Source organism: Acomys minous, assembly GCF_964271855.1.
Source record: "Acomys minous genome assembly, chromosome: 6".
Lineage (NCBI taxonomy): Eukaryota > Metazoa > Chordata > Mammalia > Rodentia > Muridae > Acomys > Acomys minous.
In genome coordinates this window covers 112,297,987-112,324,627 of record NC_140487.1, presented here as the reverse complement: position 1 = coordinate 112,324,627, position 26,641 = coordinate 112,297,987, and the positions used below count along the sequence as shown (strand labels likewise).

The window sequence follows — 26,641 nt, the reverse complement described above, 5'->3', positions numbered from 1 at the left end:
AATGAGGGCATTGTGTGAAAGAAGCAGAGAGTGAGGGAATGGAGCCTATGAAAGGAACAAGAACCAGAGGCAGGCTGACTACACGGGCCGGTCACTTCCTGTCCCTCACCAGCCTGGCCAGCCCCAGTTCGCACTTCCGTGTCTCAGCACAGGCATCTCCAGGAAGCCTTCGAGTATGACCACGGCCAACATTGCCCTTCTCTTTGCCCCCTTCCGACAGCACTGAGCCCACCTAGCGAACTCACCCAGGGTGAGGCGTTAGCTAGCAGTGTCCCAGCGCCTGGTACACAGTAGGAGCTCCATAGGTGCTGAGTGTCTCTCCTGAGAAAATCAGCCCTGCATCTCACTGGGTCCTGAAGGACTTTGAAGGGGTTGCCAGCCTGGGTTGCTGGACCAGGAAGCTTTTGCCTTGCAGGGGCCAGCATCTCTGCTCTCTCCAGCAAGGGGAACTTAGCAACTGGACTTTTTTTTTGTGTGTGTGTGTGTGTGAGAGAGAGAGAGAGAGAGAGAGAGAGAGAGAGAGAGAGAGAGAGAAAGGAAAGGAAAAAAACTAATTAAGAAGCTTTGTGATTAAATGAAATTGTAAGTATTTTTCCCCAAAGATTGGAGCGGAAATAAGGAATCCCTGAGAGGTCCTGTCTGCGACCCACCCATTTCCAACTGCAGCAGGCAGGCGTGGGTGGGGGGGGGGCGGGGGTGGAGGGCGGGAGCCTGGCAGAGGTGTGAGCTGGGTGCCACTGCTCTACTTTCTTTGGGACCAAGTAGCCAAGTGGCCACCTGCTCACCTCTCATAGCCCTCGCTGTGTGCAGGGCACACCACGCTATCACTACAGTCATCCTTGGGACGGTACTCTCAGGATCTGCAGGGAGGAGAAACTGAGGTACATGGGACCTGTCAGTATTCTGTGCTGAGTAGATGAAGCAAGACCTGCCCTTGGTCTCTCTAGCTCACTCTTCCTGGTGCTTCTGCCTCCCAGTTTTCCCTTTAGGTTACTTATGTGATGACTGGGGCATGGATCTCTGTTCAGTCAGCCCCTCTCCTCAGCGCCTGGGGTAAAAGCCATCAGAGGATAGCCACTGGGCCATTTGACTTCCACGGTCACTGGCCGATGCTGGCTGCAGAGGGCTTTGCCATCTGGGAAGAACAAAGGCTCAGACACTAATAACCATGTGGGGTACTCGACACAGAAGGGCCCGACAAAGGTCTCGGGGTGGGAGGTACCTAAGAGTGGCCTGCAGCCATGGCTCGAGTGAGGGGAGGCCCGAGTCCGGGATATTTGAGCTGAGGTTTGAAAGCCGAGAGAAGTTCACAGAGGAATGTGTGATGGAGGCAGTTATTGAAGGCAGTGGGCGCAGCAGGCTCAAAGGCCCTGGGGCAGAGCCGAGCATCTGCTTCAGGAGAACAGAGACATGACCTCGGATCTCAATAAGAACTACAAGGCAAGACTGAGAGCGCGCCACAGGGGGAGCGGTTGGAAAGGAAGGCTGGCTGGGGTGTGTCCTGCCTTCTAGGCCTGGTGAGTCTGGATTTGATTTAGAGTGTGATAGAAGGTTCTGGAATGCTGGAGGGGGGGTGGTCTGACTCCAGTTGTGTTAAAGATCCATGCAGAGTACTGTGTGGAAAGAAGACTGGGGAGAAGGAACCCAGAGACGCCCTGGGACACCAAGTGAGAAGTTATGGCTGCTTGAGTTAATGAGAGATGCCAGGGTTTGGCATTTTGATGCCCAGAGCCTCAGGGACATGATAGGTTGACTCTGGGGACAGTGATGGTTCCAGCCAAAGGGACATGGCATTTGCCAAGCAGGCTTAGGATATCCTGACGCATGCGCAGTGGAAGCAGAGGGTGCAGCCTGGGATCATTCAGGACCTAAGGAGAAGGAGCGAGTAACTAACTCATGGTGGTTGTCAGGGAACCAAGATAATCTCATGCCCTGATGTCTCAGCCTTCTAGCGTCACCTGGAAAGGTCAGCCAGGTTGCAGTAGTGACATGCGTATCTGGCAAGCCATGGCTGCCTCTAACCTAGCATCTAGCCCTCTGCCCTGTGCCCACAATTTACCCCTTTCTGGGATGCTCCAGAACTTTCTAGAAACAAATACTGGGCTTCCCCACCAGAGAGCCATTCCCACTTCTCCTACTTTTCTCTTTCTTCTCCAGAAAGGCCCTTTAGGAATGGCCACCGCCATTCAGGTCTCCTTGGCTTGCTCGTTTCCCCGGCTCTACTGGGACCTGCTGCCTTCCCTTCGCCTGAACTGATAGCCATTGCTTGAGGCCGTTGGATAAATGGCAGCAGGCTTCCCTGCAGACCGGCCATTTCCCTGAGGGAGGAGGCCTCCTTTAGCAGCTTCCCAGGGCCCTTGGGTTCATGTTCTCCACAGTCGGGGGGCAGACTCACCGGGTGATGCAGGGACCCTGACATCTCTGTCAATGTCAATTCAATAGAAATGCCCGGTCAGCAGCCAAGGGAGCCAAGCATTCCAGATGGGGCACAAGGACTAGGGATAGGGTGAACTGCGGAGGTCCTGCTGCGTTTGGCATAACTGGAACAGGATCTGTCCAGAGACGTCTGAGCACCCACTTTAGCTCAGCCTTTCTTTAACTGTTCTCTGACGCTGTTGATGACACTGACCATGAGAACTGGCATTGATGGAGTCACTGTGTACAGTGAGTGACAGCATCTGTGGGCTAAAAGCCCTAGCTGTTTTCTGAGGAATTTCCACCGTCGGATGGAGTGGTACCCACTGCTGCTGCCTTCCTTTGGAGAAGGCCAAGGCTGCAGACCAGCCACAGTGGTGCACTCTGGAGGTAGAGGCAGAGGGATGGGGGAAGGGGTTCAAGGTCGCACTCTCAGTTACGTAGTGCAGCCAGCCTGGGCTCTGTGAGTCTGGCTCAACAAAATGAAAGGGAGGGAGAAGGAGAGAGAGGGAGGGAGGGACCGTCTTGAGGACACGCTGCAACTAAGTGGATGGGAAACTTGGTGTTTTAAAACAGCGTCTGGTCCCGTCTCCATCCTGTGCCTGTCTTTAGGGAAGGGAAGCGGTCTGCTTGGATTGGTTCCTCACTCCCCCCCCCACCCCCCAGGGCACCCGTGACTCCAAGATTACCTCTCTTGTCTTCATATAATCAGGAACTCACACCCCACAGCATCCCAAGGTGGCACCCAGAATGTGGACTCCAACCTTTGTGCACAGTGGCACCTACTGGTCAGTCTTGGACTTGCATCCTAGAGTGGCCATGCATGTTAACAAGGAGCATCTACTGTGTGCTTGGGGCGGGGCGGGAAGCAGGGAAGCTAGAGATACAGTATGTGGTCCTTGCCTTTGGGAACCCTACATCCTCAGAGAAGATGTGTGTAGGCATTGGAACAATAAAGAGGCTTTGTATCCAGAACCCCTGGCTGGACATCCAAAATGCCCCCACCAAAGTCAGCATTTGCACTGAGCCTTGAACGAGATGAGCAGGGAACCTGCCTGGCCGAGAGCCTAGCGTCCAGAGAAATGGAAGTCACCTGATAAAACATAGTAAGAGACGTGTGTCTGGGTGAGAGAGAGCACTTCCCTAGCATGTCTGAGGCCCTGGGCCCCGTCCGCAGAAATAAATAAAATATAGGGCCCAAGATTAAATTTGAATGAAGAACATTTTAATGTATGCCTCCAAAAGAGCATAGGATATAGTTATTTGACAAAGTTGTGACTGGTGAGACTGCTTGTCATACAAGCATGAGGACTTGAGTTCAGTCCCCAGTACACACGTTTAAAAAAAAATCAAAACAAAACAGACACAGCAGAGCACACATAGAATTCAGGCACAAGCAGATCCCTAGGGCTTGCTGGCCAGCCAGCCCAACCTAACTGGTTAGGTCAGTGAGGGACCCTGTTTCCAAAAACATGCTAAATAACAACTAAGAAGAAGGCACTCTTTTTCTTTTCTTTTCTTTTCTTTTTTTTTTTTTTTTTTTTTTTTTTTTTTTTTTTTTTTTTTTTTTTGCTTGTTTTGTTTCGTTGGTTTTTTGTTTTTGTTTTTGTTGTTGTTGATGGTGGTGGGGGTGGGTTTTGGTTTGTTTTGAAACAGGCTTTCTCTTAGCCCTGGCTGTCTTGCAACTCGGGTTATAGACCAAGCTGCCCTGGAACTCACAGAGATCCACTTGGCTCTGTTTCCTGTGTGCCAGGATTAGTGTGCACCACCACCACCACCCTCAGAGAAGGACACTCTGGTTGACCTCTGGCCTCCACATTCAAGAGCTGTGTGCACACAAAAACACATGCAAATTAAAATATATTGGGGCTGGGAATGCAGCTCAGTGGGTAGACTTGCTTGCCAGGTACGCTGAAGCCCCAAGTTTCACACACACACCCCAGGACCCCATACACTGGACATAGTAGTACATGTCTGTAATCCCAAAATGTAGGAGGTAGAGACAGGAAAAGTATCTGTTCAAGGCCATCCTCAGCCAAATGAAACTTAAAATAAAATAAAATAGAAGTTATTTGTTTCTTTGAGCAAACTGTTTGTGCCGGGGAAGGGGAACAGTGGAGACATAGCAGGAGAGCCTGGGAGGCCTGTATCCTCAGGGCCTGGGGTCCTGGGTGGGGTTGGCTTCCAGGATGCTTGGCAAATCCCATGGTTGATACAGGAGAATAGAAATGTAGCAATGCAAGGGGCATGGCAGAAATCCTCTCCCTCTGGCCTCTCAGCAGATGCTCTTAGGGCTCCAAGGAGAGAGAAACACTAGGGAATCCAGGAGGCTCCCTGAGAGAGCACAGGTACTGTGACCCAGGAAAAGTAGTTTCCTGCCTGGCCTCCCTGACAGGGAACACATCAGGAGATACTCCTAGACCTCCCTCCGACCTTGTATTCCAAGCTCTTCTCCGTCTCCTGGTCTTGCACCTGCTGTTCCTTCTGCTAGAAGACCCTTCTTAGCCTCCGTGGTTCCTGCTTGTTCTTTGAGGTTTCAGCCCAGAGGTCCCCCCCCTCCCCATCCCACCCTTATTCTCCAGGGAGCTCTCTCTGACTTTACCATGAATCCCCCCCCCCCCATTTCCGGGAGGCCAGGTCTCTCCCCTCAGCTCGGTCTACTTCCCCCACCCAGTAAGCACTTCGTACCTGGCAGCTTTCCCTCTTAGGCAACCCTTATGATCGCCTTGAGACACAGAGAAGTCAGGGCTTGGCCCAGGTCAGAGTAACAGAGCAGCATCGGGGTCCGGAAGCAGGCTCACTTCAGTGCTGTTGCTCTCACACTGTCTCGCGATGCGCTTGAGGACTCTGTGCGCCTGGGACCTGTGCATGACCAACATGAGCAACGCGTGACTGGGTGACTTTTTTATCGGATAAGGGTTCAGAGCTGCTCATAGCTTCTTCTTTTGAGAGAGGTTGAGCCCCACAACTGTTCTAGCCTTTTTCTAGTTGGGGCGCTGAGGCTTCGGCTTACACCCCAGTCTCCAAGTGGGACCCTAGCACCCAGCCAAGGCCCAGTATAAGGAAGATGCTCAGGGAAGGTTTGCTGAGTGGCTGGTGGATGTCTGAGTGTGCACCACTTGAGACTTGTCCCATCTGCAGCCCCACTGCTCAGCTGGATCTTCATCCTGTTCTCCTCGGGTTGCCTGGGGCAACACCCAGGAAGACAGAAGGGTGGCCCACATCTCTCAAAGATGAGAATGCTATGCCTCACGTACCCAAAGTGGTTCCACAAGGAGCCTAGCGTTGAGCCCCAGAGCAGCCACTAATCAATATGTGGTGAACTTGAATGTCATCGTCTCTGCCTAAAATGCAAAGATCCCACATGAAACTGGGCGTGGTGGTGCACACCCATAATCCCAGCACTTGGGAGGTAGAAGTAGGAAGGTCAGAAAGTCAGTCATTCTCTCCTACAGAGCCAAGTTCAAAGCCAGCCTGGGCTACACGAGACCCTGTCTCAAGACAAACAAACAAGGCCCAGGGCAGAGTCATGTGTAGGTGAGTGATGAGATGTGTCTCCTTCCTGCGGTTTTCAGGAACATATGTGTATCAGTCAGCTCTTGCTGATACAATGCTGCGAAACAAGCAGCCCCACAAACACCATGGCGTACAATGTGAAGTGGCTACTTTTCTTGCTCGCAGATTTGCACCTGTGAGTTAAATGGCGCTATTTTAGCTCAGAGCTGAGTCAAGGTCTCCACACATTTTTCTTGTTCTGGAAGGAGCTGCAAGCCTCTGGTCCTGGGTTCAAGCCCTGTTGTAGCAGATGGTGGAAGTGATAGAAGCTGAGCCCACTCATCAGGCACATGTGACATCTGCATTGTTGCTCATTGCCTATGAAAATGTCCTAATAGCCGAAGATCCAAACTGCTGCAGCATTCATATATATATATTTTGGGGGGGGGGGTTTTCAAGAGAGGGTTTCTCTGTGTAGCCTTGGCTGTCCTAGACTCACTTTGTAGACCAGGCTGGCCTCGAACTCACAGCGATCCGCCTGGCCTCTGCCTCCCGAGTGCTGGGATTAAAGGCGTGCACCCACCACGACGCCCGGCTCGAAGGCAGCATTCTTTAACCGTCTTCTCTGTTCCCCCCCCCCCCCAGCAGGAGCTCAGTGAGTACAACGCCACAGCCATAAAAAGCCCCACCAACACGGTCACCGTGCAGGGCCTCAAAGCCGGCGCCATCTATGTCTTCCAGGTGCGGGCACGCACCGTTGCAGGCTATGGGCGCTACAGTGGCAAAATGTACTTCCAAACCATGACAGAAGGTAAGTGGAGTGGACCAAACACCAGCCCCCGCACCAACCAATGAGCAAATGCACAAATGTGTGTGGGGGGGGGGGGGTGCCTCCGTTCCTAGGAAGCCTGTGCCAACCAGAAAGCAGGCCACCTCCCTCCCTGTCAGATGTGAACTTTTGTGCACAATACAAACTGCACAGCTAGCCATAAAGCCTCCAGTTCCAAGGCCCAGGAAGGTCCACGCTTCTCTATTCCGTCATATCAGTGAGGATGCTTCCTCTTCTGGTGGGCTTAGGAGATCAGACCTAACTTGCAGATCTATGCTAATCAAATCCTTTTCCTTCCCTGCTCTGGATTTTTGTCTACGAAACCAAAAAAGCACTGTGCTTAACCGAGAGAGTAAACATTTTGTCTGTCTGCAGCTCCAGCAAGGTGCGATGGGACTGAGAACTCTAAAATCCCATCAAGAGGTGTTGAGATAAATTAGTAATGTCTGCCCTGGGCAAAGGAATGGGCCTTTGTGCTATATTTTTTTTTCCAGTCTTGGATTATATGGTCTCTGAGTGCCTTTTCTGCTTTAATAACCTTGAGGATAAGTAGATTATAAAGAAGTGTGACTTCTGAAGCAAAGCAGCAGGGAGTCTGCTTCTGACTTGGCCCTAACTGGGTAGCTGAAAACATGCCCCCTAACCTGTCTCCGACCCTGTCTTTTTATCCATTAAAGGAACGATACTGGTGTTGTTATCATCATCAACAGCAACGGCAAACATATATAAGGCTCAGGGACCTAGCTCAGAATTGGTTTGAGAGCACATATATTTAGAATGGTGTCCCTTCCGTGGGCCTGTCACCAGCCAGCCAAGTTCTAGGACATTTCCCAGACTTAAGGAGAGGCCGCCGTAGGAAGTGTATTACAGGGCTGTTGTGGAAGCCTGTTAAACTGGAAACACTAACAATGGGAATCCAAGCTGGCCGAGTGTTAACTGTGAGCCAAGTGTTGTCAGGGATTTACCCACAATCCTGGGGTGGTGTTATCCAGACTTCTGTGTTGTCTCTTCCCTGGCTCTCATCCTGTTAGCCCTTTCAGAGGCACACAGATGACCCTCAGTTCCTGTCCCACGTTAGCAGCCTTCCCCGTGTGTTCACCTGTCCTTCGGCACTCACCTCCTCTTCCCTCTGCCCTTCCTTCACCAGGACCTCCTCTGGCCTTTCCATAAACCCCTCCATGTCAGATGAGCTCAGTGGCCAGGCACTGGGCACCATCCCAAGTCCTCTTTTATTAACTCAAGAAATCTATGCCAGGCCCCTTGCTGTGTGTCAGGCCATGTGTGGGCACTGAGAACCCAAGATGACCTTACCCCCTTGACCTTGACAAGCTCCTCTTCTTAATAATAGCACGAAGGAGGACGCTGGTGCAGCTGGCACCAGGCCAGCAGATGCCAAGTGCATCTGTGCACTGTCATTCACATCCAGCCCTTGGGGCAGGCAGATGAGCTCACAGGCCAGCTTTGACCTCTTCCTTCCTGGATAGCCTCAGGCCCATTCTGACCTCCATAAGCTTGGCTTCTCCAAGCATAAGGAGAGGCCACTGTAGGAAGCGTATTACAGGGCTGTTGTGGAAGTCTCTGAGTGACACTGGAAACACTAGCAGTGGGAGTCTGAGCCAGCTGGGTGTTCACTGTGAGCCAAGAGTTGTGAAAGATTTACCCACAATCCTACAGGGCGAGAACTATAGGTCTCCCCATCTTGGAAAATATTGCTCAGCTGGTAGACTGCTTCCCTAGCGTGGTGAGGATTCCTGTGTAGGGAGCCTGGCCCTGGCCATTCTTGCTTATTATCACATATCATGGGAGTTCAGGGGTCCCTGTGCCCCTTTATAGATGAGGAAGTGAGGATTGAAGCCAGCCGTAGGCTTATTCCTCCTCCTCTTCCTCACATCTCATTTCCTGATCAGCGTGAGGCAGTTGCTGGGTTAGAAGCAAGAAGAGAGTCTAGGGGTCACCTCAGAGACCATCAGGGTGGAGGATAGAGGCAGGCTTGGGCCCCTACCCCTCCTCCCCGCCCCGCCCGGAACCAGGCTGAGATAACCACTGCACTGTCTCTGCAGCCGAGTACCAGACCAGCATCAAGGAAAAACTGCCTCTCATCGTGGGCTCCTCCGCAGCTGGCATAGTCTTCCTCATCGCTGTGGTCGTCATTGTCATCGTATGTAGCAGGTGGGTGGCGGCTTCTGGGTCTGGCCATTAACCGCAGTTAGGAGCAGATGGGGGGAACCTTCCTTCTCTAAGCCACTGGGGGCAGGGAGGGGCTCCAGTAGGCCAGGATACCTCAGGTGACCATCAGCCATCCGTACGGTAGAAGCGGCAGCGGCTGCAGTATTTCAGCGGGGGGGGGTGGGGGGGGGGGATTGGGGGGGGGAAGGCATCCCAGAACAGAGGGTAAAGATGATGGCAGGATGCTAAGAGCTGTGGGATGGTGAAGGAAAATATGATTCATTGCCGTGAAAAGATGGGAGGAACTTAGCTAGAAGGGGCTGGGCAGGGGTAGGAGTGGCAAAGCAGAGACAAGAGGGTGGAGCCAATCCTCGATGGCCTTAGGACAAGATACAAAAACTCTTTTGGCTTAAAGAAACCCACCCCCACCCCCCACTTCCCAACCAAAGACCAGAGCAAAGCTCAGACGACCCTGAGGTTTAATGGAGTCAAAAACCACCACTAGAATCTGAGGACTTTGTTTCTCCCCTTGAAAGAGACTTGGCTGCAGAAAGCACAGGGGACAGCGTGAGCCTGGGTTTGAGAAAAGGAGAAGGACAAGTGGGGCCAGGGTAAGGCTAGTCAAAGGACAGGCCGAGACACCACCACCCCCCCAGCAAGGGAGTGGCCTTAAGAGCTCCCCCACCCTCTCTCCCTATCACCTACTGTGGCTCCCACCTCCCCCGGGTGCCTTCAGGTGGCTCCAGCCCTTTGCTCTTGTTCCAGAAGACGGGGGTTTGAGCGCGCCGACTCAGAGTACACCGACAAGCTGCAGCACTACACCAGCGGCCACAGTACGTACACACCCCCAGCCACACTGGCACCCTGGGGGCCCTTCTCTGCTATTCCTATGGAGACCCCTCCGGCTGCTGCTACTGCAGCGGCCGCTGCCACCACCACTGTGAACCACTATTGCCTTCTCCTCCTCTTTCTCCTCCTCCTTCTCCTCCTCCTCTTTTATTTGTGTTTAAGTGTGTGTGTGTGTGTGTGTGTGCGCGCGCGCACGCGTGCACATGAGTGTATGTGTTTGTATGAGCGTATGCGCCATGGAGGGTTTTGGGGGGTGGGGAGGTGTGCACCTACCTATGCACAGAGGACAGAAGAGGACATCAGATCCTTTGGAACTGGAGTCACAGGTGTTTGTAGGACACCTGGCTCGTTACATGGGTGCTGGGATCCGAACTCCAGTCCTCATGATGTACAGCAAGTGCTCTTGTCACTGAACCATCTCTCCTGACCCTCTCTAAGGCCAAGGAGGTCCAGGGTGTGCCAAGCTGCCTCTAACTTTTTGGGTTTTGCACTTGCTATTCCATGTGCACTTCCTGTTGCGACCCCCATCATACACATACCTGCACCCCGAAAACCCTTTCCTGACTCCATCTATCCTGGATCTTAACCCTAATCTGATTCAGTGCAGCTCATCCTACCAGAGACATTGTCCTAACTACTGCCTGGTCTCCCTGCAGGTCTTCTCCAGACCTGAAGCTGTCTCCCTGGCACTAACAGGGCGCCCAGCACATAGTGGATAACACACAGGCACACACACACACACACACACACACACACACACACACACACACACACACATACACACACAGGTGTGAGCTATGTAGGAAGATGGACCCAGAGCTGGGTGTGGAGGTGGATTTAAATTTGGGGTTTAAGTGAGGGTCTTATTGAGAATGTTTTGGGCCAGGCGTGGTGACACATACCTTTAATCCCAGCACTCGGGAGGCAGAGGCAAGTAGATCACTGCGAGTTCGTGGCCAGCCCGGTCCACAAAGCTAGTCCATCCAGGACAGTCAAGGCTACACAGAGAAACTCTGTCTCGAAAAACCAAAGGGGGAGGGGGGAGGAGAGAGTCTCTCATTAAATCCTCTCAGTCCCCTAATGAGGGGTATTGTTTGTTATATTCATTTTGTGGCAAAAATGAGGGTGCAGGTTGAGTGACAAGGCACACAGCTGGTTGAGCCTGGGTTCGAACTCATGAAGTAGTTTGTTTGTGACCAAGAGTAGCCACGGGGGCAGAATTCAAACCCAGGCCTCTTCATGCCTGGTTCTCCTGCCTCCTGAGGGTCCATCTAGGTTGAGGATGCAGGTGTTAGCACCCACAGCTGTACGCCCGTAGACAACAGCCCAGCGTTGCTGCTGACCCTGGCTGTCTTCACCCAGGCTCAGGCCAGCAAATGTCCTCCTGGGACACCCTGGGAGATGGGTTGTTTTGTTTTGTTTTGTTTGTTTTGTTTTCTGGCCATGAGGTCATTGTGCAGCCTGGAAAACTGGCAGCCTGGTAGACCCCCAGAGGGAACCCAGAGCCGGCTGGGTCAGACCCCACTGCTGTTAGCTGTGTTCGTGTCTTCTTGAATGGTTTGTTGTGCCTTCCTATGCCAGCCTTCCATCCGATGGGAGTAAGATTGTGGTGTTGGACCAAAGGAACTTGCAATTGCTGTAAAGTCAGACGTAGTAAAGTGACCAGCAACTTGGTAAAGGTTCAACTTAAATAGCCTCTTCCCAGCAGGATCGTTAGAAGGTATGCTTGGGTCTAAAACTGCAAACTTTACAGGACAGATTTATACCCAATAAATCTACCCTTGACTGTGTATGCAACAAGTGTCTATTAAGCATCTGCTGGCTGTCACCTTCCCATGTATGGTAGAGCTAGCACACTAAAGCAAGCACTTCTCCCCTGGGATTAGACCCTTAGATCTTGCCACGGCCGTGAATTCCAGGAGTACATGTGGAATGTGGGGGTGTACGCACCCGTGGGAACCCTTCTCCAAGGGGCAGAACTGTGGCTTTCACCAAATTCTCAAAGGTACTCATGACCCCAAACGAGAAGAAGATCCATAAAGTGAATATTTGTGATTCTACAATAAGCATTTATTGAGTGCCTGCTGTATACCAGTCCCGAGGATTGAGCTAGAACAAGACAGACTTGCCTCTGCCTTCCTAGGGAAGACGGTAAAACATCCCCCAGGCACCAGAGGGTTCCAGATAAGGGATTCAGGGAAGTGTGGGCCTGAGTGTTTGGAAGCTGCGAACCAGGACAGAGAAGTCACAGACACTGGGGTCATAGACTAATGGTGGAAACAGGGCTGTTACACATAAGGAAGACCGCAGTCCCTTCTGGAAAAATCGAAGCAGGCTTCAGAGAGGAGGTCTCAGAGAGGAAGAGAAAGTGCCCTGAGGGGATAAGAACAATATGACCTTAGACAGAAGAAGAGATGAGATCGATCTACCCAGAGCCCCTAGGAAAGAACTTTTACTAACTAGTGTCAGTCTGTCGTTCGCTGCTGTCACAAAACACCTGAGGCTGTGTCATGTGTAAAGAAAGAAGGTTGACCAATCTCAGTGGACTGGTCTGTTGAAGGCCCTGTGGTAAAGGGTCGTGCGTGGCAAAAGTGCATGTGTCAGGGGGAGGCATGGAAAGACAGGCAGGAGGACTGGCCTTGTTTTTTTTTTCTAGTCTCTCAGAAGAACTAACTAGTCTCCTAGGGTCCCACAAACCTCCACCCTTTCCTCCCAAGGATTGCTCCCAGTGACTTGCGCTAGGCTCCACCTTTTAAAGGGCCCACCACCTCCACACGCCACCCTGAGAACTAAGTCTCAGTCACATGAACATACTGGGGAATATGGCCTAACCCGAACTAGAGCGGTGGGGTGAATGGGTGCAGAGAGCTGGGTGAGGCGGTTGTGAGTGGCTTGCCGTGTCCCCGCAGTCCTGACCAGTGCTCCCAGCTACAGCTGGGGACAGCCTCTGGCCGTTGCCCAAAGAGGTGCCCACTTTTGCTGAGATTCTCCTTTGGCCCTGGAGTGACCTCATTCCTGCCCTCCCTCCCCAGCTGGCCTGTCAGAAAGGATCTCCCCCAAATTATGCTCAAGTGCAAGAGGCTGAAAGCCAGGCGCCATGACCTATGCATTGAGTCTGAGTTAAAAATGGCTTCCCCTGGCTCTGAGGAGGCTGACTCCGAAGGAAGGAGACATGGCTCATACACCACATCAGGGGATCAATCCTGTGCCAGGGCCAGCAGGAGTGAGAATCATGACTAAGAGAACCACCCCTGAGGCTGGAGCCAGGGACTTAGGCGTTAAGACAGTGCTGGCTGCTCTTGCAGATACCCACATTCGCTCTTGAAATATTCACATGGCAGCTCAAACTGTAACTCCAGGGATCCAGCGCCCTCTTCTGGCTTCTACTGGTACTGCATGCATGTGGTGCACAAACTTAACACTCAGGCCAAAAAAAAAAAAAAAAACCACTTGTACCTATAAAATAGTTTATTTTTAGAAAAGGAAAGCCATTCTGAGGTTCTAGGGACCTATAGCTCTATTGTAAGTATAGCATTTATTTAGTATGTACAAGTCCCTGGGTTCAATCTCCAGCCCCATAAATATAAGAGAATCAGTCTTGGGACTGGAGAAGTCTCAGCAGTTAGGAGCATCGGCTGCTGCCTGGGTGTGGTGGCGCACGCCTTTATTCCCAGCATGTAGGAGGCAAGACCAGGTGGATCGTTGTGAGTTTGAGGCCAGCCTGGTGCGCAGAATGAGTCCCGGACAGCCTAGGGTTCTGTTACACAAGGAAACCCTGTCTGGGGTGGGGGGAAGTACTGGCCACTCTTCCAAACATCTGGGACCTTGGTTTCCAGGACCCACATCAGGTGGCTCATCCTTCTGTAAATCCAGCTCCTGGGAATCGGATGCTTCTGGCCTCAACAGGCACTTACAGTCATGTGCACATATATATTCAGATACAATCCCCTACACATGATTTTATAATAAATATCGTTAAAAGAAGAGGGAGGAAGGGGGGAGGGGGGAAAAGGGGGGGCCGGAGAACATCACACCTGTGCTGAAAGCTAAAAGATCTGTGGCCTTGGCCTAGGTGATTGGCTTCATGGAGCTACAGTTCTGTCTCACAGCTCCTGAGAGGGTTGAGGAAGAGATAAGGAAATGCGTGCAAAGTGTCTGGCACAGTGTCAGGCTCAGCTAAAGGCTCAGCACGTAACAGCTGCTGTTACCATAATTCATCTCTGTCGCCTGGATCCTCAGCTCCCCGGGCATGGAGCATCTATTGTGTGCAGAGATCTGAGGTGTGTGCCAGGGAGGGAGCAGCGCGACGAGAGCCCGTGCCCAGCTCTCCTCCCAGGCCCTCCATCTTGCCTGGTGCTTCTTTATTGTCTTTGTGAAGTGGACTCCTCTATGGCGCCGCTGAAGGTTTTGCATCATATGGCTAGAAGAGCATGTGTGTGTGTGTGCATGTGTATATGTGCATGCATGTGTGTGCTGGTGTATGTGCACACGAGTGCAGGTGCCCAGGGAGGCCAGAAGAGGGCACCAGACTCCCTGGAGCTGGTTGTGAGCCATCCAACATGGGTGCTAGGAGCCAAACTCGGGTCCCCTGAAAGAACAGTGTGCACTCTTAACTCCTGAGCCATCTCTCTTGCCCCATAAAGTTCTTTTAAAAGAGCTGTGTGTGTGCATAATGTGTTTGTGTGTGTGCACGGGTGTGCATGCAGCCACATACAAGATGCAGCAGATCTGCAGAGGATGGAGGACAACCCTAGGCGCTGGAGCTTGTTTTCTTCTTTGAGACAGTCTCTTGGTTTGCCTCTGCCTGCTCCAAGCTAGCTGGCCCATGAGCTTCTGGGGAGCTTCCTGGGTTTTTTTTTTTTTTCCATCTCCTCATAGGAGTGCTGGGGTTATAAACACTCGCACTGCTGGATCCAACGTAGGTTCTGGGGATTAAACTCAGAATCTCACATTTGCAAGGCAAGCATTTATACCCCCTGAGCACCTCCCCAGCCCCATATAATGTTCTGAGACATCTATACTCAGGCATGGATTTTTCAGGATACTTTCTTTTGATCATATGCATTGCCATAATTTTGGACTTTATATTTTGGTGAGGTCTTTTTTGGTGTGTGTGTGTGTGTGTGTGTGTGTGTGTGTGTGTGTGTGTGTGTGTGTTTTGAAACAGGGTTTCTCTGTGTAGCCTTGGCTGTCCTAGACTCATTTTTGTAGACCAGGCTGGCCTCGAACTCACAGAGATCTGCCTGCCTCTGCCTCCCAAGTGCTGGGATTAAAGGCGTGCGCCACCACATCTGGCCCTAGTTCTGTTCTTTTGTTTTTATTTATTGTTAGAGTGTGTACATGGATGGCTGTGTTTGAATGTCGGTGCACACATGCGGAAGTCAAGAGGGAGAGCTTTGGGACTCAGCCTTCCACCTCACTGAGACAGGACCTCTCATACTGTTTCCACTGTGCTTTGTACTCCAAGCTAGTGAGCCACAGATTTCCAGGCCATTGCCCTCCAATCTCTCTATAGGAATGCTGGGATTACAGATGTGCACCACCACATCTGGCTTTTTCTTTTCTTTTCTTTCTTTTTTTTGGGGAGGGGGTTGGTAATGGTTTGAGACAGGGTTTCCCTGTGTAGCCTTCACTTTCCTAGACTCGCTTTGTAGACCAGACTGGCCTTGAACTCACAGCAACCTGCCTGCCTCTGCCTCCCAAGTGCTGGGATTAAAGGCGTGCGTCACCAGGCCTGGCTATTTTTAATTTTTTTTTAAACATGGCTTCCAGAGGTCAAACCCTGGTTGTCAGGCACATACAGCGAGTACTTACACCTATCTCACCAGCTTATGCATTGCTACTTTAATGCAGAAAAGCCAATAATAGTGGTGGTGCACACCTCTAATTCCAGCACTGGGGAGGCAGAGGCAGGAAGATCTCTGCGCTCAAGGCCATCCTGTTCTACAAAGGAAGATCCAGGACAGCCAGGGCTACACAAAGAAACCCTGTCTCGGAAAAACAAAAAACAATGTTCGCTTTACTACTGGGAGTGTTTAGTCATCTTTAAATCCATCCAGGGAATGTCAAAAGGCTCATAGACTCACAGAGCGACATACACCAACACAGTCACAAGCACAGCTAATGTATTGGAGCCATGAGTGGCCATATGCTGAGCTGCTTCGTTTTTGCGGGTCTCTTCTAGTGCTCCACTCTGCATCCCTGGAATAAAATCAGTGAGCATGGATGTGTTTCAATAAAGCTTTATTTGTTGCACAATCAGAAGGCCCTGTACTGCAGGCTCCAACTCTCAGATTCCTGGGATGTCTGAGGAGACGCTGTGACCGTCACCAAATGGCTCTCGGGTTACACAGCTGAGCTGGATTGGTGGCCTGTGGTGCTAGCTCCTTAGTCCTGGAACTGCTGCCTCCAGGAGCACAGCTTCCAGCGCAGAGGAGGATGAAAGTGGTGAACTGGGCGTTGGAATACCATGTTGGAAAGGGACAGGGATGCTGAGGTCCAAACGGCCTTCTTCTCTTTCTGCATCCCCACATAAACATGCAGCTCAGGAATGAAATGAGTGTGTCCTAGATCTGGCTTCAGGCTGGCCACCCGGGAACCCAGGGATCCAGAAAGGTCCGAGGCTCAGCTGGTGAGGGATCCAGGAGCACACGGTACTCAGACGTGGTGACTGGGGCGCCCCTCCAGACTCATGGACCTGACTGCAAGGTCCATGCAACTGAGAGGACTCTGGGCCGGCAGACGAAGTTTAGGCTGGGGGTGGGGGATGGGGAGAGAGGAAATGGGTCACTTCAGCAGGACTCTGAGAACACACCATCTAAGGCCAACTCTTTTGTTTGTTTGTTTGGTTGGTTGGTTGGTTTTTTTTGTTTTGTTTTGTTTTGTTTTGTTTTTCAAGACAGGGTTTCTCTGCATAGCCTTGGCTGTCCTGAACTCAGTCTGTAGACCAGACTGGCCTCTGCCTCCCGAGTGCTGGGATTAAAGGCGTGCACCACCATGCCTGGCTAAGGCCAACTCTTTCTATGTTCAAATTCCAATTATTTTTTAACCTCTCCTTCCCTCCCTTTCTCTCTTCCTCCTTCCCTCCCTCTCTCTATTTGTGAGGTACACCTATTAATGTATGTGCATCTATTCATGTGATTGATGTCAAGTTTTCCACCTTTATTTGGGGGGACAGTGTCTCACTGAACCCCGAAAGTCCATCAATTCCACTAAGCTAGCTGTCCATTGAGTTTCAGGGACCCACTCACCTCCATCCACTTCCCCCAAACCCCAATGCTGGGATGACAAGATCATGCTACTACCCTGGCTTTAATGTGGGTACCGGGGATCGGAACTCAGGTCCTTGTGCCTCAGTGGGAGGCTCTTCACTAACTGAGCCATCTTCCAAGCCCTCTTTTTCTTTGCTATGCCCTCTTTCTTGTCCTTGCACCTGGATTCTGTATCACAGGGCAGCAAACATACCCAGCCTTTTATTTCTATGCCCATACCAAGAGCAGACATGACTAGCCAATCACAAGTCTTTTAGCTGCCCCAGAAAGCTACTAGTGATTTCAGAGGGGTTGTAAAACAAGAGCTGGCACCTATTTGTCACTTTTCTGATTTCTGTTCCCCTTTGTCTTTCTACTTGCTGCCCATCAACTCAGTGAGACACAGATGGGTCAGGTGACCTGTGGGGGGCCATATAAGAGCATCCTTTCCCATGTGGGCACTGGCTGCTTTTTTTTTCACTTTGTGCACCTCTTGAGCTGTCTATGTAACCCAGCCTGGTCTTGTTCTCTCAGTGACCCCTGGCATGAAGATCTATATTGACCCTTTCACCTACGAAGACCCTAATGAGGCAGTGCGGGAGTTTGCCAAGGAAATTGACATCTCCTGCGTCAAGATTGAACAGGTGATCGGAGCAGGTAGGTGGCAGATGCCTCAAGGTACCAATGGCTTTGGCCATGGGTGGGATGACCACAGCCGTAACCTTGGAGGTGAGGGTAAAGCCAAAGATCAAGGTTCACAAAGGACCCTTAGAGGCCATCCAGTAAAGACATCATATGCACAAAAGGGGGGAAACCGAGGCTGGGGTGAGGCACAGCAAGTTGGAGAGTAAACTGGACTAGAGCCTACCTAGCTCTGTCCCTTCTATCACCCACCACAGCCAGCCCTGTCCCCATCTCCCCCAAAATGTCTTGCATCCTCATCCCAGATACCTTGAGGCAGCCATTAAAGGGCCCACTCTCCCAAAGGTGGTTGGGCCCGTTCTGGTCCCCCACATTCACAAAGGGATCCCGCGTCTGAGAGAACGAGGTCAAAAAGTACCCACGATGGGATGACAGGACAGGGAGGTGACACTTCCCACCCTACCTGACACATGACACTGTGCCTATCTCTATGTGTCTATCCCAGGGGAGTTTGGTGAGGTCTGTAGTGGCCACTTGAAGCTGCCAGGCAAGAGAGAGATCTTCGTAGCCATCAAGACTCTCAAGTCGGGATACACAGAGAAGCAGCGCCGGGACTTCCTGAGCGAGGCATCCATCATGGGCCAGTTCGACCACCCCAATGTCATCCACCTGGAAGGGGTTGTCACCAAGAGCACACCTGTCATGATCATCACTGAGTTCATGGAGAATGGGTCCCTCGACTCCTTTCTTCGGGTAGGGAGAGCCCCAGGAGCGTGAACCGGGAAGGAGAAGGGACTGCTGGGCATAACTCCATTGGATTTTGAGAAAGCTATAGGTCAAGAGTGCCTTACTGAGGCCGGGCAGTGGTGGCGCACACCTTTAGTCCCAGCACTTGTGAGGCAGAGGCAGGTGGATCACTGTGAATTCGAGGCCAGCCTGGTCTACAAAGCAAGTCCAGGACAGTTAAGGCTACACAGAGAAACCCTGTCTCAAAGGAAAAAAAAAAATTCCTTCCTGGCCACCACTTTCCTTTGTGTCACCCTGACAGACATTGTTAATCAATCCCAGAGTTCCTTCCCACTCAGCTCAGGAGCAATCTCAGAGTCCTCCTCAATGTGGTCCCCTGGGAAACCCAAGCAGTCCCTCAGGGTTACACAACCTGAAGTACAATGCCCATCCATACATTCTCATTAACACAGCAGAATGGAGCTCAGAGATAAGATGCCTAGGATCAGAGGGCCAAAGCGAGAGCCCAGACCATCACCAGGGGCGTTGACACCATGCCCAGGGCTCTCACCAGACTTTGTAGTTCTCCAAAATTACACAAGATAAGGGAGAAACACCAGAGCACAAGGCCAACCGATGAATGCCCTCAGGACAGCACAGTCAGCCAATAATACAGACAGCACTGGCCCGAGTGCCAGGAGCACGCCACTGGGCTAGCTGCCTTTCAGCAAACACTTATGAAGTTGGTGCCAGCAACCTGCCCCGTGTGCCTTCCTGCCTGAGTCAGAGCCACCCGAAGAGATGCATGTCACTTCTCCACCCCCACCCGAATTTAACACACAGGGGAGCAATCAGGCTCAGAGAGATCGGGTGGCGGGTTCAAGCTTGTACCGCCAGGAAGAGACAGTCAGGGTCTGTGCAGAGCTGGTGTTTCTCTTCACCGCCCTCAGGTTGGCCTCTCCTAGGCCACTCTGAGGTTCCTGGGTGGCAGAGTCGAGGCCTGTTGTCGCGAGAAGGTCCAGAGCTCTGACTCTTGCCCCTCCACTGACACTATTTTCCGCCTTTCCCAAAGCAAAATGATGGGCAGTTCACAGTCATCCAGCTGGTGGGCATGCTGCGGGGCATCGCGGCCGGCATGAAGTACCTGGCAGACATGAACTACGTGCACCGGGACCTTGCTGCACGCAACATCCTTGTCAACAGCAACCTGGTCTGCAAGGTGTCTGACTTCGGGCTCTCACGCTTCCTGGAGGATGACACCTCTGACCCCACCTATACCAGCGCCTTGGTAAGGGGACAGTAAGGGTCCCATCTCTCTGTGCTATGTGTCGCCACTGACCCTGCCCTTCACTGGGCCCTGGAGACAGGAAAGGACACGTGAAGAGATCACCTGGGCTGCTGGGGGTGGGAGGCATAGAGATGAGGAACAGCAGGGAGTGGAGGGCTGGTGTGGGGGGGGGGGGCAGAACATGGCCTTGAAAGACTGGGGAGGGGAGACATGAGCATACTGTGGAAGCTGAGGGACCAGTAGCTCTCTGGGAACCAGGGGGAAGGGATTTGGGGACTCAGGGATGAAAAGGAGGAGTCCATATGGCAGTGTGGAGAAAGGCACTTCCAGCAGAGGGAACAGCATGTGCAAATGTCTGGGGGTTGAAGCAATGGAGGCGTTCAGAAAGCAGTGAGGTTATTCCTGGGATCCAAAAGAGTACAGTGTGGAGGGTATCAGACAGGTCACTGTCACACAAACACCCCCCCATCAACCTCTTCTCTCTGTCCCCCAGGGCGGGAAGATCCCCATTCGTTGGACAGCACCGGAAGCTATCCAGTACCGGAAATTCACCTCAGCCAGCGATGTGTGGAGCTATGGCATTGTCATGTGGGAGGTCATGTCCTATGGGGAACGACCCTACTGGGACATGACTAACCAAGATGTAAGTGTCCAGGATGTGGGCAGGGCCTTGCTGGCCAGCCAGGTTGAGGAGGACAAGATTGGGGACGTGGACTGATTTCTCTGAGGTTGAAGACCTGGTTCTCAGGCTGATGAACCTTGAACTCTCGAAGGGGAGGGAGTAAGGAGGTCTACCTGCTCATCCTCCAATCAGCAAATCCTCAGCATGTGGGAGTGGCCAGGCCTCAAAAGGCCATGCTCCCTTGTCTGTCTGTCTGTCTGTCTGTCTGTCTGTCTGTCTGTCTCTCTCTCTCTCTCTCTCTCTCTCCCTCCCTCTCTCTCTTCCTTTCTTGTGTGTGTGTGTGTGTGTGTGTGTGTGTGTGTGTGTGACGTTGCATGTATGAAAACCAGAGGAAAACCTATAGGAATCAGATCTTCCTTCCACCATATGGATTCTGGGGAATCAAATGCTATGTCAAGCGCACTTACCTGTTGAGCCATTATCTCACTGGCCCCAGAATGATTTTTCAGAGAACCGGATGCAAGCATCAGGAGCTGTTAGGGTCAGGTGTGGAATTGCAGAAGGCAGGGATCAAGCCTTGCAGGCGTGGGGGCCAGGCCAGTCAGGACAAGATCAGCCAAGAAGTCTTCGCAGAACCAGTTGCACTCAGAGAGTGAGGGGCATGAGGTGGGGGAAAACGGCTTTTGCCATAAGGATGAGAGGCAGAGTTGGGAGTCATGAGTGAAAACTTGGTCAGAAAGCTTGGTAAGGCTCCGTGTGTGTGTGTGTGTGTGTGTGTGTGTGTGTGTGTGTGTGTGTGTGTGTGTTGGTTTGCTGTCATTATAGCAAGATGCCTGAAATAATCAACTTAAAAGGCAGAGCCCATAGTTTTGGTCTGTAAATGCTTGGCCCGTTCCCTTGGGGACAGACCATGGCCGTGGGAATGTTAAGGAAGCTGTTCACTTCACGGCAGCCAGGAAGCAAGGAGAATGGAGGAGAACTAGCATCCCAGTGTCCTCTCCCATCAGGCCCCGCCTCCTAAAAGGTCTACTGCCTCCCAACAGTGGCCCAGGCTGGGGACCAGGCCTTCAGCCCACGGGTCTTTGGGTGACTTTTGAGATCCACACTGTAGCGGCCTTCCAGAGAGGAGTTTGAAGTCACCCCAGGGATTTTCATTCACACAAACACACTGGAAAGACAAAGTGCCCTGAAGGGGACATCCATTAAGCTGTGGCAGTTCTAGAAGATGACTCTTAACTTCACAGTGGCAGAGCAGACCGAAGCCATGGTTAGCCTCCTTTTCTGACAGAGGGACAGGTATTGGCTAGAAGTTCAGCAGGGCGGCCGAGGGCCACCTGTGGGGCTGACCAAATGTGCCCTCTCTCCAGATATTTATGAGCATTCAAATTGAGAGACTATGCCTACCCTAGCGTCAAACAGGGGACCAGCGGGCATGTCCGCAGCCACCAGAGCCAGGAGGTGGCTCACAGTTGTTGAGAGTGAAGATCCAGGGCAGCCCAGCACAGGAAGGTCATGCTGACGGGTCTTGGGGCGGGGGGGGGGCGGGGACAGACTACCTGAGGCTACTGAGGTTCTAAGGTTGTCAGAGAGAGAGGGGGGCCAGGACTTAGCATGAGATGCAAACAGGTGGCGGCTGGTGGAACCCAAGGCAGCCACAGGAGGTAGAGGAGTCTCCACGGGTCATGCCTGCGAACTTCCAAGGATAAATCTGTCTGACAGGGGGGTTAGAGGCCCTCACCTCAGCCACCTAGCCCTACTCTGCCTCTGTGATGCCCCAGGTAATCAACGCCATTGAACAGGACTACCGGCTACCTCCGCCCATGGACTGCCCTAGCGCCCTGCACCAGCTCATGCTGGACTGTTGGCAGAAGGACCGCAACCACCGGCCCAAGTTCGGCCAGATTGTCAACACGCTGGACAAGATGATCCGAAACCCCAACAGCCTCAAAGCCATGGCACCCCTATCCTCTGGGTATGGCCGCCCGCCCTGGCAACCGTCCCTGTTCTCCAAGCCCTCTTCTCTTCAGGGTGTGATCCACTCTAGCCCCACCCATCCCCTCTGGATGCTGCCTGGCCCCCCACCCAGTGGCAAAGCCTGGTCAGAGAGGACAGCATTTAAGAAGCAAGCACCGCCTACAATCCAGAGTCTCTGTGGCTGTGCTCAGCGTGGTTTCCTCCCACGGGTCCTCCTTCCTCTTCTTCACATCCAAGCTGGGCCTCTTGGTGTTCTTCATGGGCACACACACACACACACACACATGCACGCACATGCACACACGTGCACCTGCACACACGCATATGCATGCACACTTGTACAAAGTCATGCGTGCACAAGCAGTCGTGCTTGGTCACACACACAGAGCCTCCCACACGGATGCACTCACAGCTACATAGTCGCCAATGTAAACACACCCCCATTCAGAAAGACACATACCACATACACATCTCCACGGTGGAGAGACCAGCTCAGCCCCAAGACAGTGCTCAGGGACCCTGGGACTTCCTTTCTGAGGTCCCAGGGCATGCTCCGTCAGGCTTGGCCCATTATTGCCTTCCAGAGATGGCAGGCACAGGTGAGGAGGCTGCTGAGTCAGCTTACTCTTGCTCTCTGGAACCCAAGGACAGCTGTCACATAAGTCACTTGGCTGTCACAGGTCACATAGCTGCTGGCCCTGTACACCCTTACTCTCAGGGACCCTGAGTCCCACAGGGCTTACGGGGAACCAGGTACCTCACCACCCAGGGCCAGCCATGCTTGGAGATTCCTGAGTCCGTCCCCTGTGGCCATGAGGCCTTTGTGCCAGCCTCGACCTGCTGCACCTCACCCTGACCCTGTGTTCTCAACCTTTCTGATCCTGCAACACTCCCCACCCCCAACACAACCAAATTATTTTCACCGCTACTCCATAATGTAATTTTGCCACTGTTATGAATCGTAATGTAAAGATCTGCATTTTCCGATGGTCTTAGGCGACCCAAAGGGGTCACAACCCACAGATTGAGAACTGCTGCTCTAGATGAGGCCGCCGAACCCATCCCCTCATGAGAGCTGTGCACTTCTTGCCTTCTGCCCAGAGTTTGCCCCCCATTAGCTCTGAGCCTCGCCTGCATGCAGATCTGATAGTGTGGTCCATATACTGGGAGTGTGCATCACAGTAAAAGAAGGAGGAAGAAGGACTCGAGGGGAGGAAGCAGACAGTAGTTGGCACCATTGCCCAACCAAAGTCCCTTCTGTAAGTGGGGCTCCCCAGAGCCATCCCCAGCTTTCTTAGTTACCCTGGCAACTCATAGGTAGCACACTTGCACGGGTTCTCACTCGTGTCCAATACTCCTGAGGAGACACTTACACACACTCACCTGTGTTCACACACGGGGATACCCACATAGCTACCACACACACATTTCTATCCATCTGGCTGTAGGCACTTGTGCCCTGACCATCCCTGTCGCCTGCCCCTCCCCCAGCATCAACCTGCCACTGCTGGACCGCACGATCCCCGACTACACCAGCTTTAACACGGTGGACGAGTGGCTGGAAGCCATCAAGATGGGCCAGTACAAGGAGAGCTTTGCCAACGCCGGCTTCACCTCTTTTGATGTCGTATCACAGATGATGATGGAGTGAGTACCTAGCGGCCTCCACCCGCTCCACCAGCCAAAGGGGGAGCTTTGGAGGGAGATGATGCGTAGACAGTGACCCATCAGGTAGGCAGGGACCAAATGTAAGACACATCCAAGTCTGTGGCCAGTGCCTCCTGGTTCTCTGGCTGGGCCAAAGTCTGGGAAGGTTTTTTTTTTTTTTAACCCATAAACCAGGAGTTAATGAAGGAGAATCAAGGAAGTGGGTGTGGCCAATACAGGCCCCTCCCTGCTTCCTGATGGCAGAAGGAAAAAAAGGGCCTCCTACTTCCCCATTGGCTGTTCTAGCCCCTAGAGTCTCTCAGTCTAGCTTTGACACCCGTTGCCCACCCCCCCGTACCTCTTCTCTCACTGAGGGCCTGGGGAAGTTAAAGGTCACCGGCCCACAACCCCTTCCAACACATACATTTTCCCTCACTGTGTCCCTCTCTCCCAAAGGGACATCCTCCGGGTTGGCGTCACCCTAGCTGGCCACCAGAAAAAGATCCTGAACAGTATCCAGGTGATGAGGGCCCAGATGAACCAGATCCAGTCTGTGGAGGTTTGACGTCCGCCTGCCTCGGCACGCCTCTTCCTCCACACCGCGCCCCCTAAGCCCCCCCGCCCTGCGTCGGTCCCCCTGCTGCTCTGTCCACCGCAGGGTCAGCCGCCTGCCAGGAGGCCACAGGCAACAGGAAGAACCAGGCAGCACTCCAGCCGACAAGATGCCACCGAGAACCCATGCAAGTCAAAGGAATGGAAAGGGAATATGGGGAGGAACACGCGCCTAGATCTGGGAGGGGGGCGGGACAGGCAAGGAACTTTCGTTCAAAGAGGATTCTCATAAGGAAAGTGATGATGGCTTTTGGAGAGAAAAGAAAAAGGCTCGGGAGGTCCACACGAGCCAACTTGGTGGAGGCCAAAAGCATTTTCTCTCCAACTCCTACTGGGAAGATTGAGCTGGCCGGAGCAAAAAAAAAAAAAACAAAAAACAAAAACAAAAACAAAAAAAACACTTCCAGGAGGATTAAAATGAAGGGAAGAGATGGGCCACCCTCCTTGCCCGGCCTTAGCTGTTTCCTGAAGCATCACTAATGGCACCAGGCACAAGGGGCAGAGAGACAGGCAGCCACCCCGTATAGGCTCCGAGGAAGTCCGTTCTAGCTGCCACCAGCAGCCAGGAAAATAGCTCTGTCTTGGGAGACAACAGCCAAAAACTTCCGAGAGACTTTCTGCTAATGGTTCAGGAGGCAGAAGAGGAGCTACTGGCCGCTCAGGTCACGCCAAACAGGCCCGATCTTCCTGAGGACAGCCACCCAGGTCTGCAGCCCCACAAGGCCTTGCCCTGCCCCCCCCCCCCAGGGTGCCTGCTCCTGCTCAGCCTCAGCTAGAGGACGATGCTGTGGGTGACTGTCATCAGCTACGACTGCCACTGAGAAGCATTGACCTTGCATCTGGGTTTGTTTACAGCAATTCGTGGACTTTGGGGGGTGGTATTTTGATCGGGGTGGTTTTGGTCTGGGGAGGGTTTGTTTGTCGGGTTTTTTTTTTTTTTAAATGACAATGAAGAGACACTTTGACATTTCCTACCTTTTGAGGACTTGATCCTTCTCCAGGAAGAAGGTGCTTTCTGCTTACTGACTTAGGCAATACACCAAGGGCGAGATTTTATATGCACATTTCTGGATTTTTCTATGCTTTTCATTGACACCATTCCCTCCTCCCACCTGCTGCCAGGCCTCACCAAAGCCAATTGTCACAGGGCCACCTGGGCCATTCAGAAACCTCAGTGGGACTGGGGCAGTGGAAGGAGTTGCAGCAACCGCTCACGTCTGAACGCAGCAGCAGTCGGAGGCAGACGAGGGCTCCAAGGCCTGGAAGTCTTCCTCCTGACCTCCCTGCACAACTCTCAAGCTCCGCCCTCTTTTATCTGGCACTTCCCAGGCACAGAGGCCCCTTCAGGTTCCCGGGTGCTCTCCGATGGCCAAAACCCAATTTCACCTCTGGGAGCCTGGACCAGGCTACCCGGGGAAGTGAGGACCCTGATCATTCACTGTGACACCCCAGCCCTCCAAGGGTACCCCGGGAGACGACGTGACTCTCTCTCTCTCTCTCTCTCTCTCTCTCTCTCTCCCTCTCTCTCTCTCTCTCTCTCTCTCTCTCTCTCTCCCACTCCTCCTTTCCCCCTCAAGGCCTTTGCCCAGGTCTGAAGGTCTTGGCCAGAGGAACACCATCAGCCAAGGGGGTCCTGGCACAGACTGACCTGTGAGCAAATGCAGGGACCCAAGCAGAACAAGCGGTTAGTGGATCGAATGGAAATAAATGCTTTAGTTATAAAATGACCCCTGTACTCTGTAAGTTCCAAGAAGGGACCCTGGCACCCTTTGGGACCTGCAAACTGACTTTTAATGCTCTTGCAAGGGGCTCTTCTCCCTGCCTCCCCAGGATCCAAAAGGCCCAGGCTGAGGGGGAACTCATGGAAGGGTAGGGGCTGGGGGTGGGGGTGGGGTGGGGAAGCAGCAGCTCCATGTAGTAATGGCCCAGGGTCGTTAGAAGCACAGGCAGAGAAGTGTGGGCATTGGATTCGCTCAGCTCTGGGTGTACAATGCCTAACAGCGGCATTAGAAGCAGGGGTGGACACAAGACTCTCAGCAATGCCCCTACCAGAGGGACAAGGACTGTGGGTATTGGGTGAACTGTGGTCAGTTGGTTGTGATTTGGGTCCGTGGACCCCACTCAGC

The 26,641-nt window shown here is 52.6% G+C and overlaps 1 protein-coding gene across 5 annotated transcripts in view; it reads left to right on the top strand.

Moving 5' to 3' along the window:
- Nucleotides 1–26,242, top strand: part of EPHB2 (EPH receptor B2) — a 187,536-nt gene extending 161,294 nt beyond the window's left edge. For 2 of the 5 annotated variants that reach the window (XM_084788272.1, XM_084788270.1), the window contains exons 7-16: nucleotides 6,559–6,721; nucleotides 8,800–8,908; nucleotides 9,671–9,738; nucleotides 17,539–17,661; nucleotides 18,152–18,399; nucleotides 19,445–19,660; nucleotides 20,154–20,303; nucleotides 22,061–22,254; nucleotides 23,748–23,903; nucleotides 24,360–26,242. In XM_084788272.1, the coding sequence (XP_084644398.1) occupies nucleotides 6,559–6,721; nucleotides 8,800–8,908; nucleotides 9,671–9,738; nucleotides 17,539–17,661; nucleotides 18,152–18,399; nucleotides 19,445–19,660; nucleotides 20,154–20,303; nucleotides 22,061–22,254; nucleotides 23,748–23,903; nucleotides 24,360–24,468 (1,536 nt within the window). In that variant the 3' untranslated portion in view covers nucleotides 24,469–26,242. Of the gene's footprint in view, nucleotides 1–6,555; nucleotides 6,722–8,799; nucleotides 8,909–9,670; nucleotides 9,739–17,538; nucleotides 17,662–18,151; nucleotides 18,400–19,444; nucleotides 19,661–20,153; nucleotides 20,304–22,060; nucleotides 22,255–23,747; nucleotides 23,904–24,359 lie in introns of all 5 variants that reach the window. The other 3 variants (XM_084788271.1, XM_084788268.1, XM_084788269.1) reach the window with 2 other exon arrangements.
- Nucleotides 26,243–26,641: the final 399 nt, after the last annotated feature.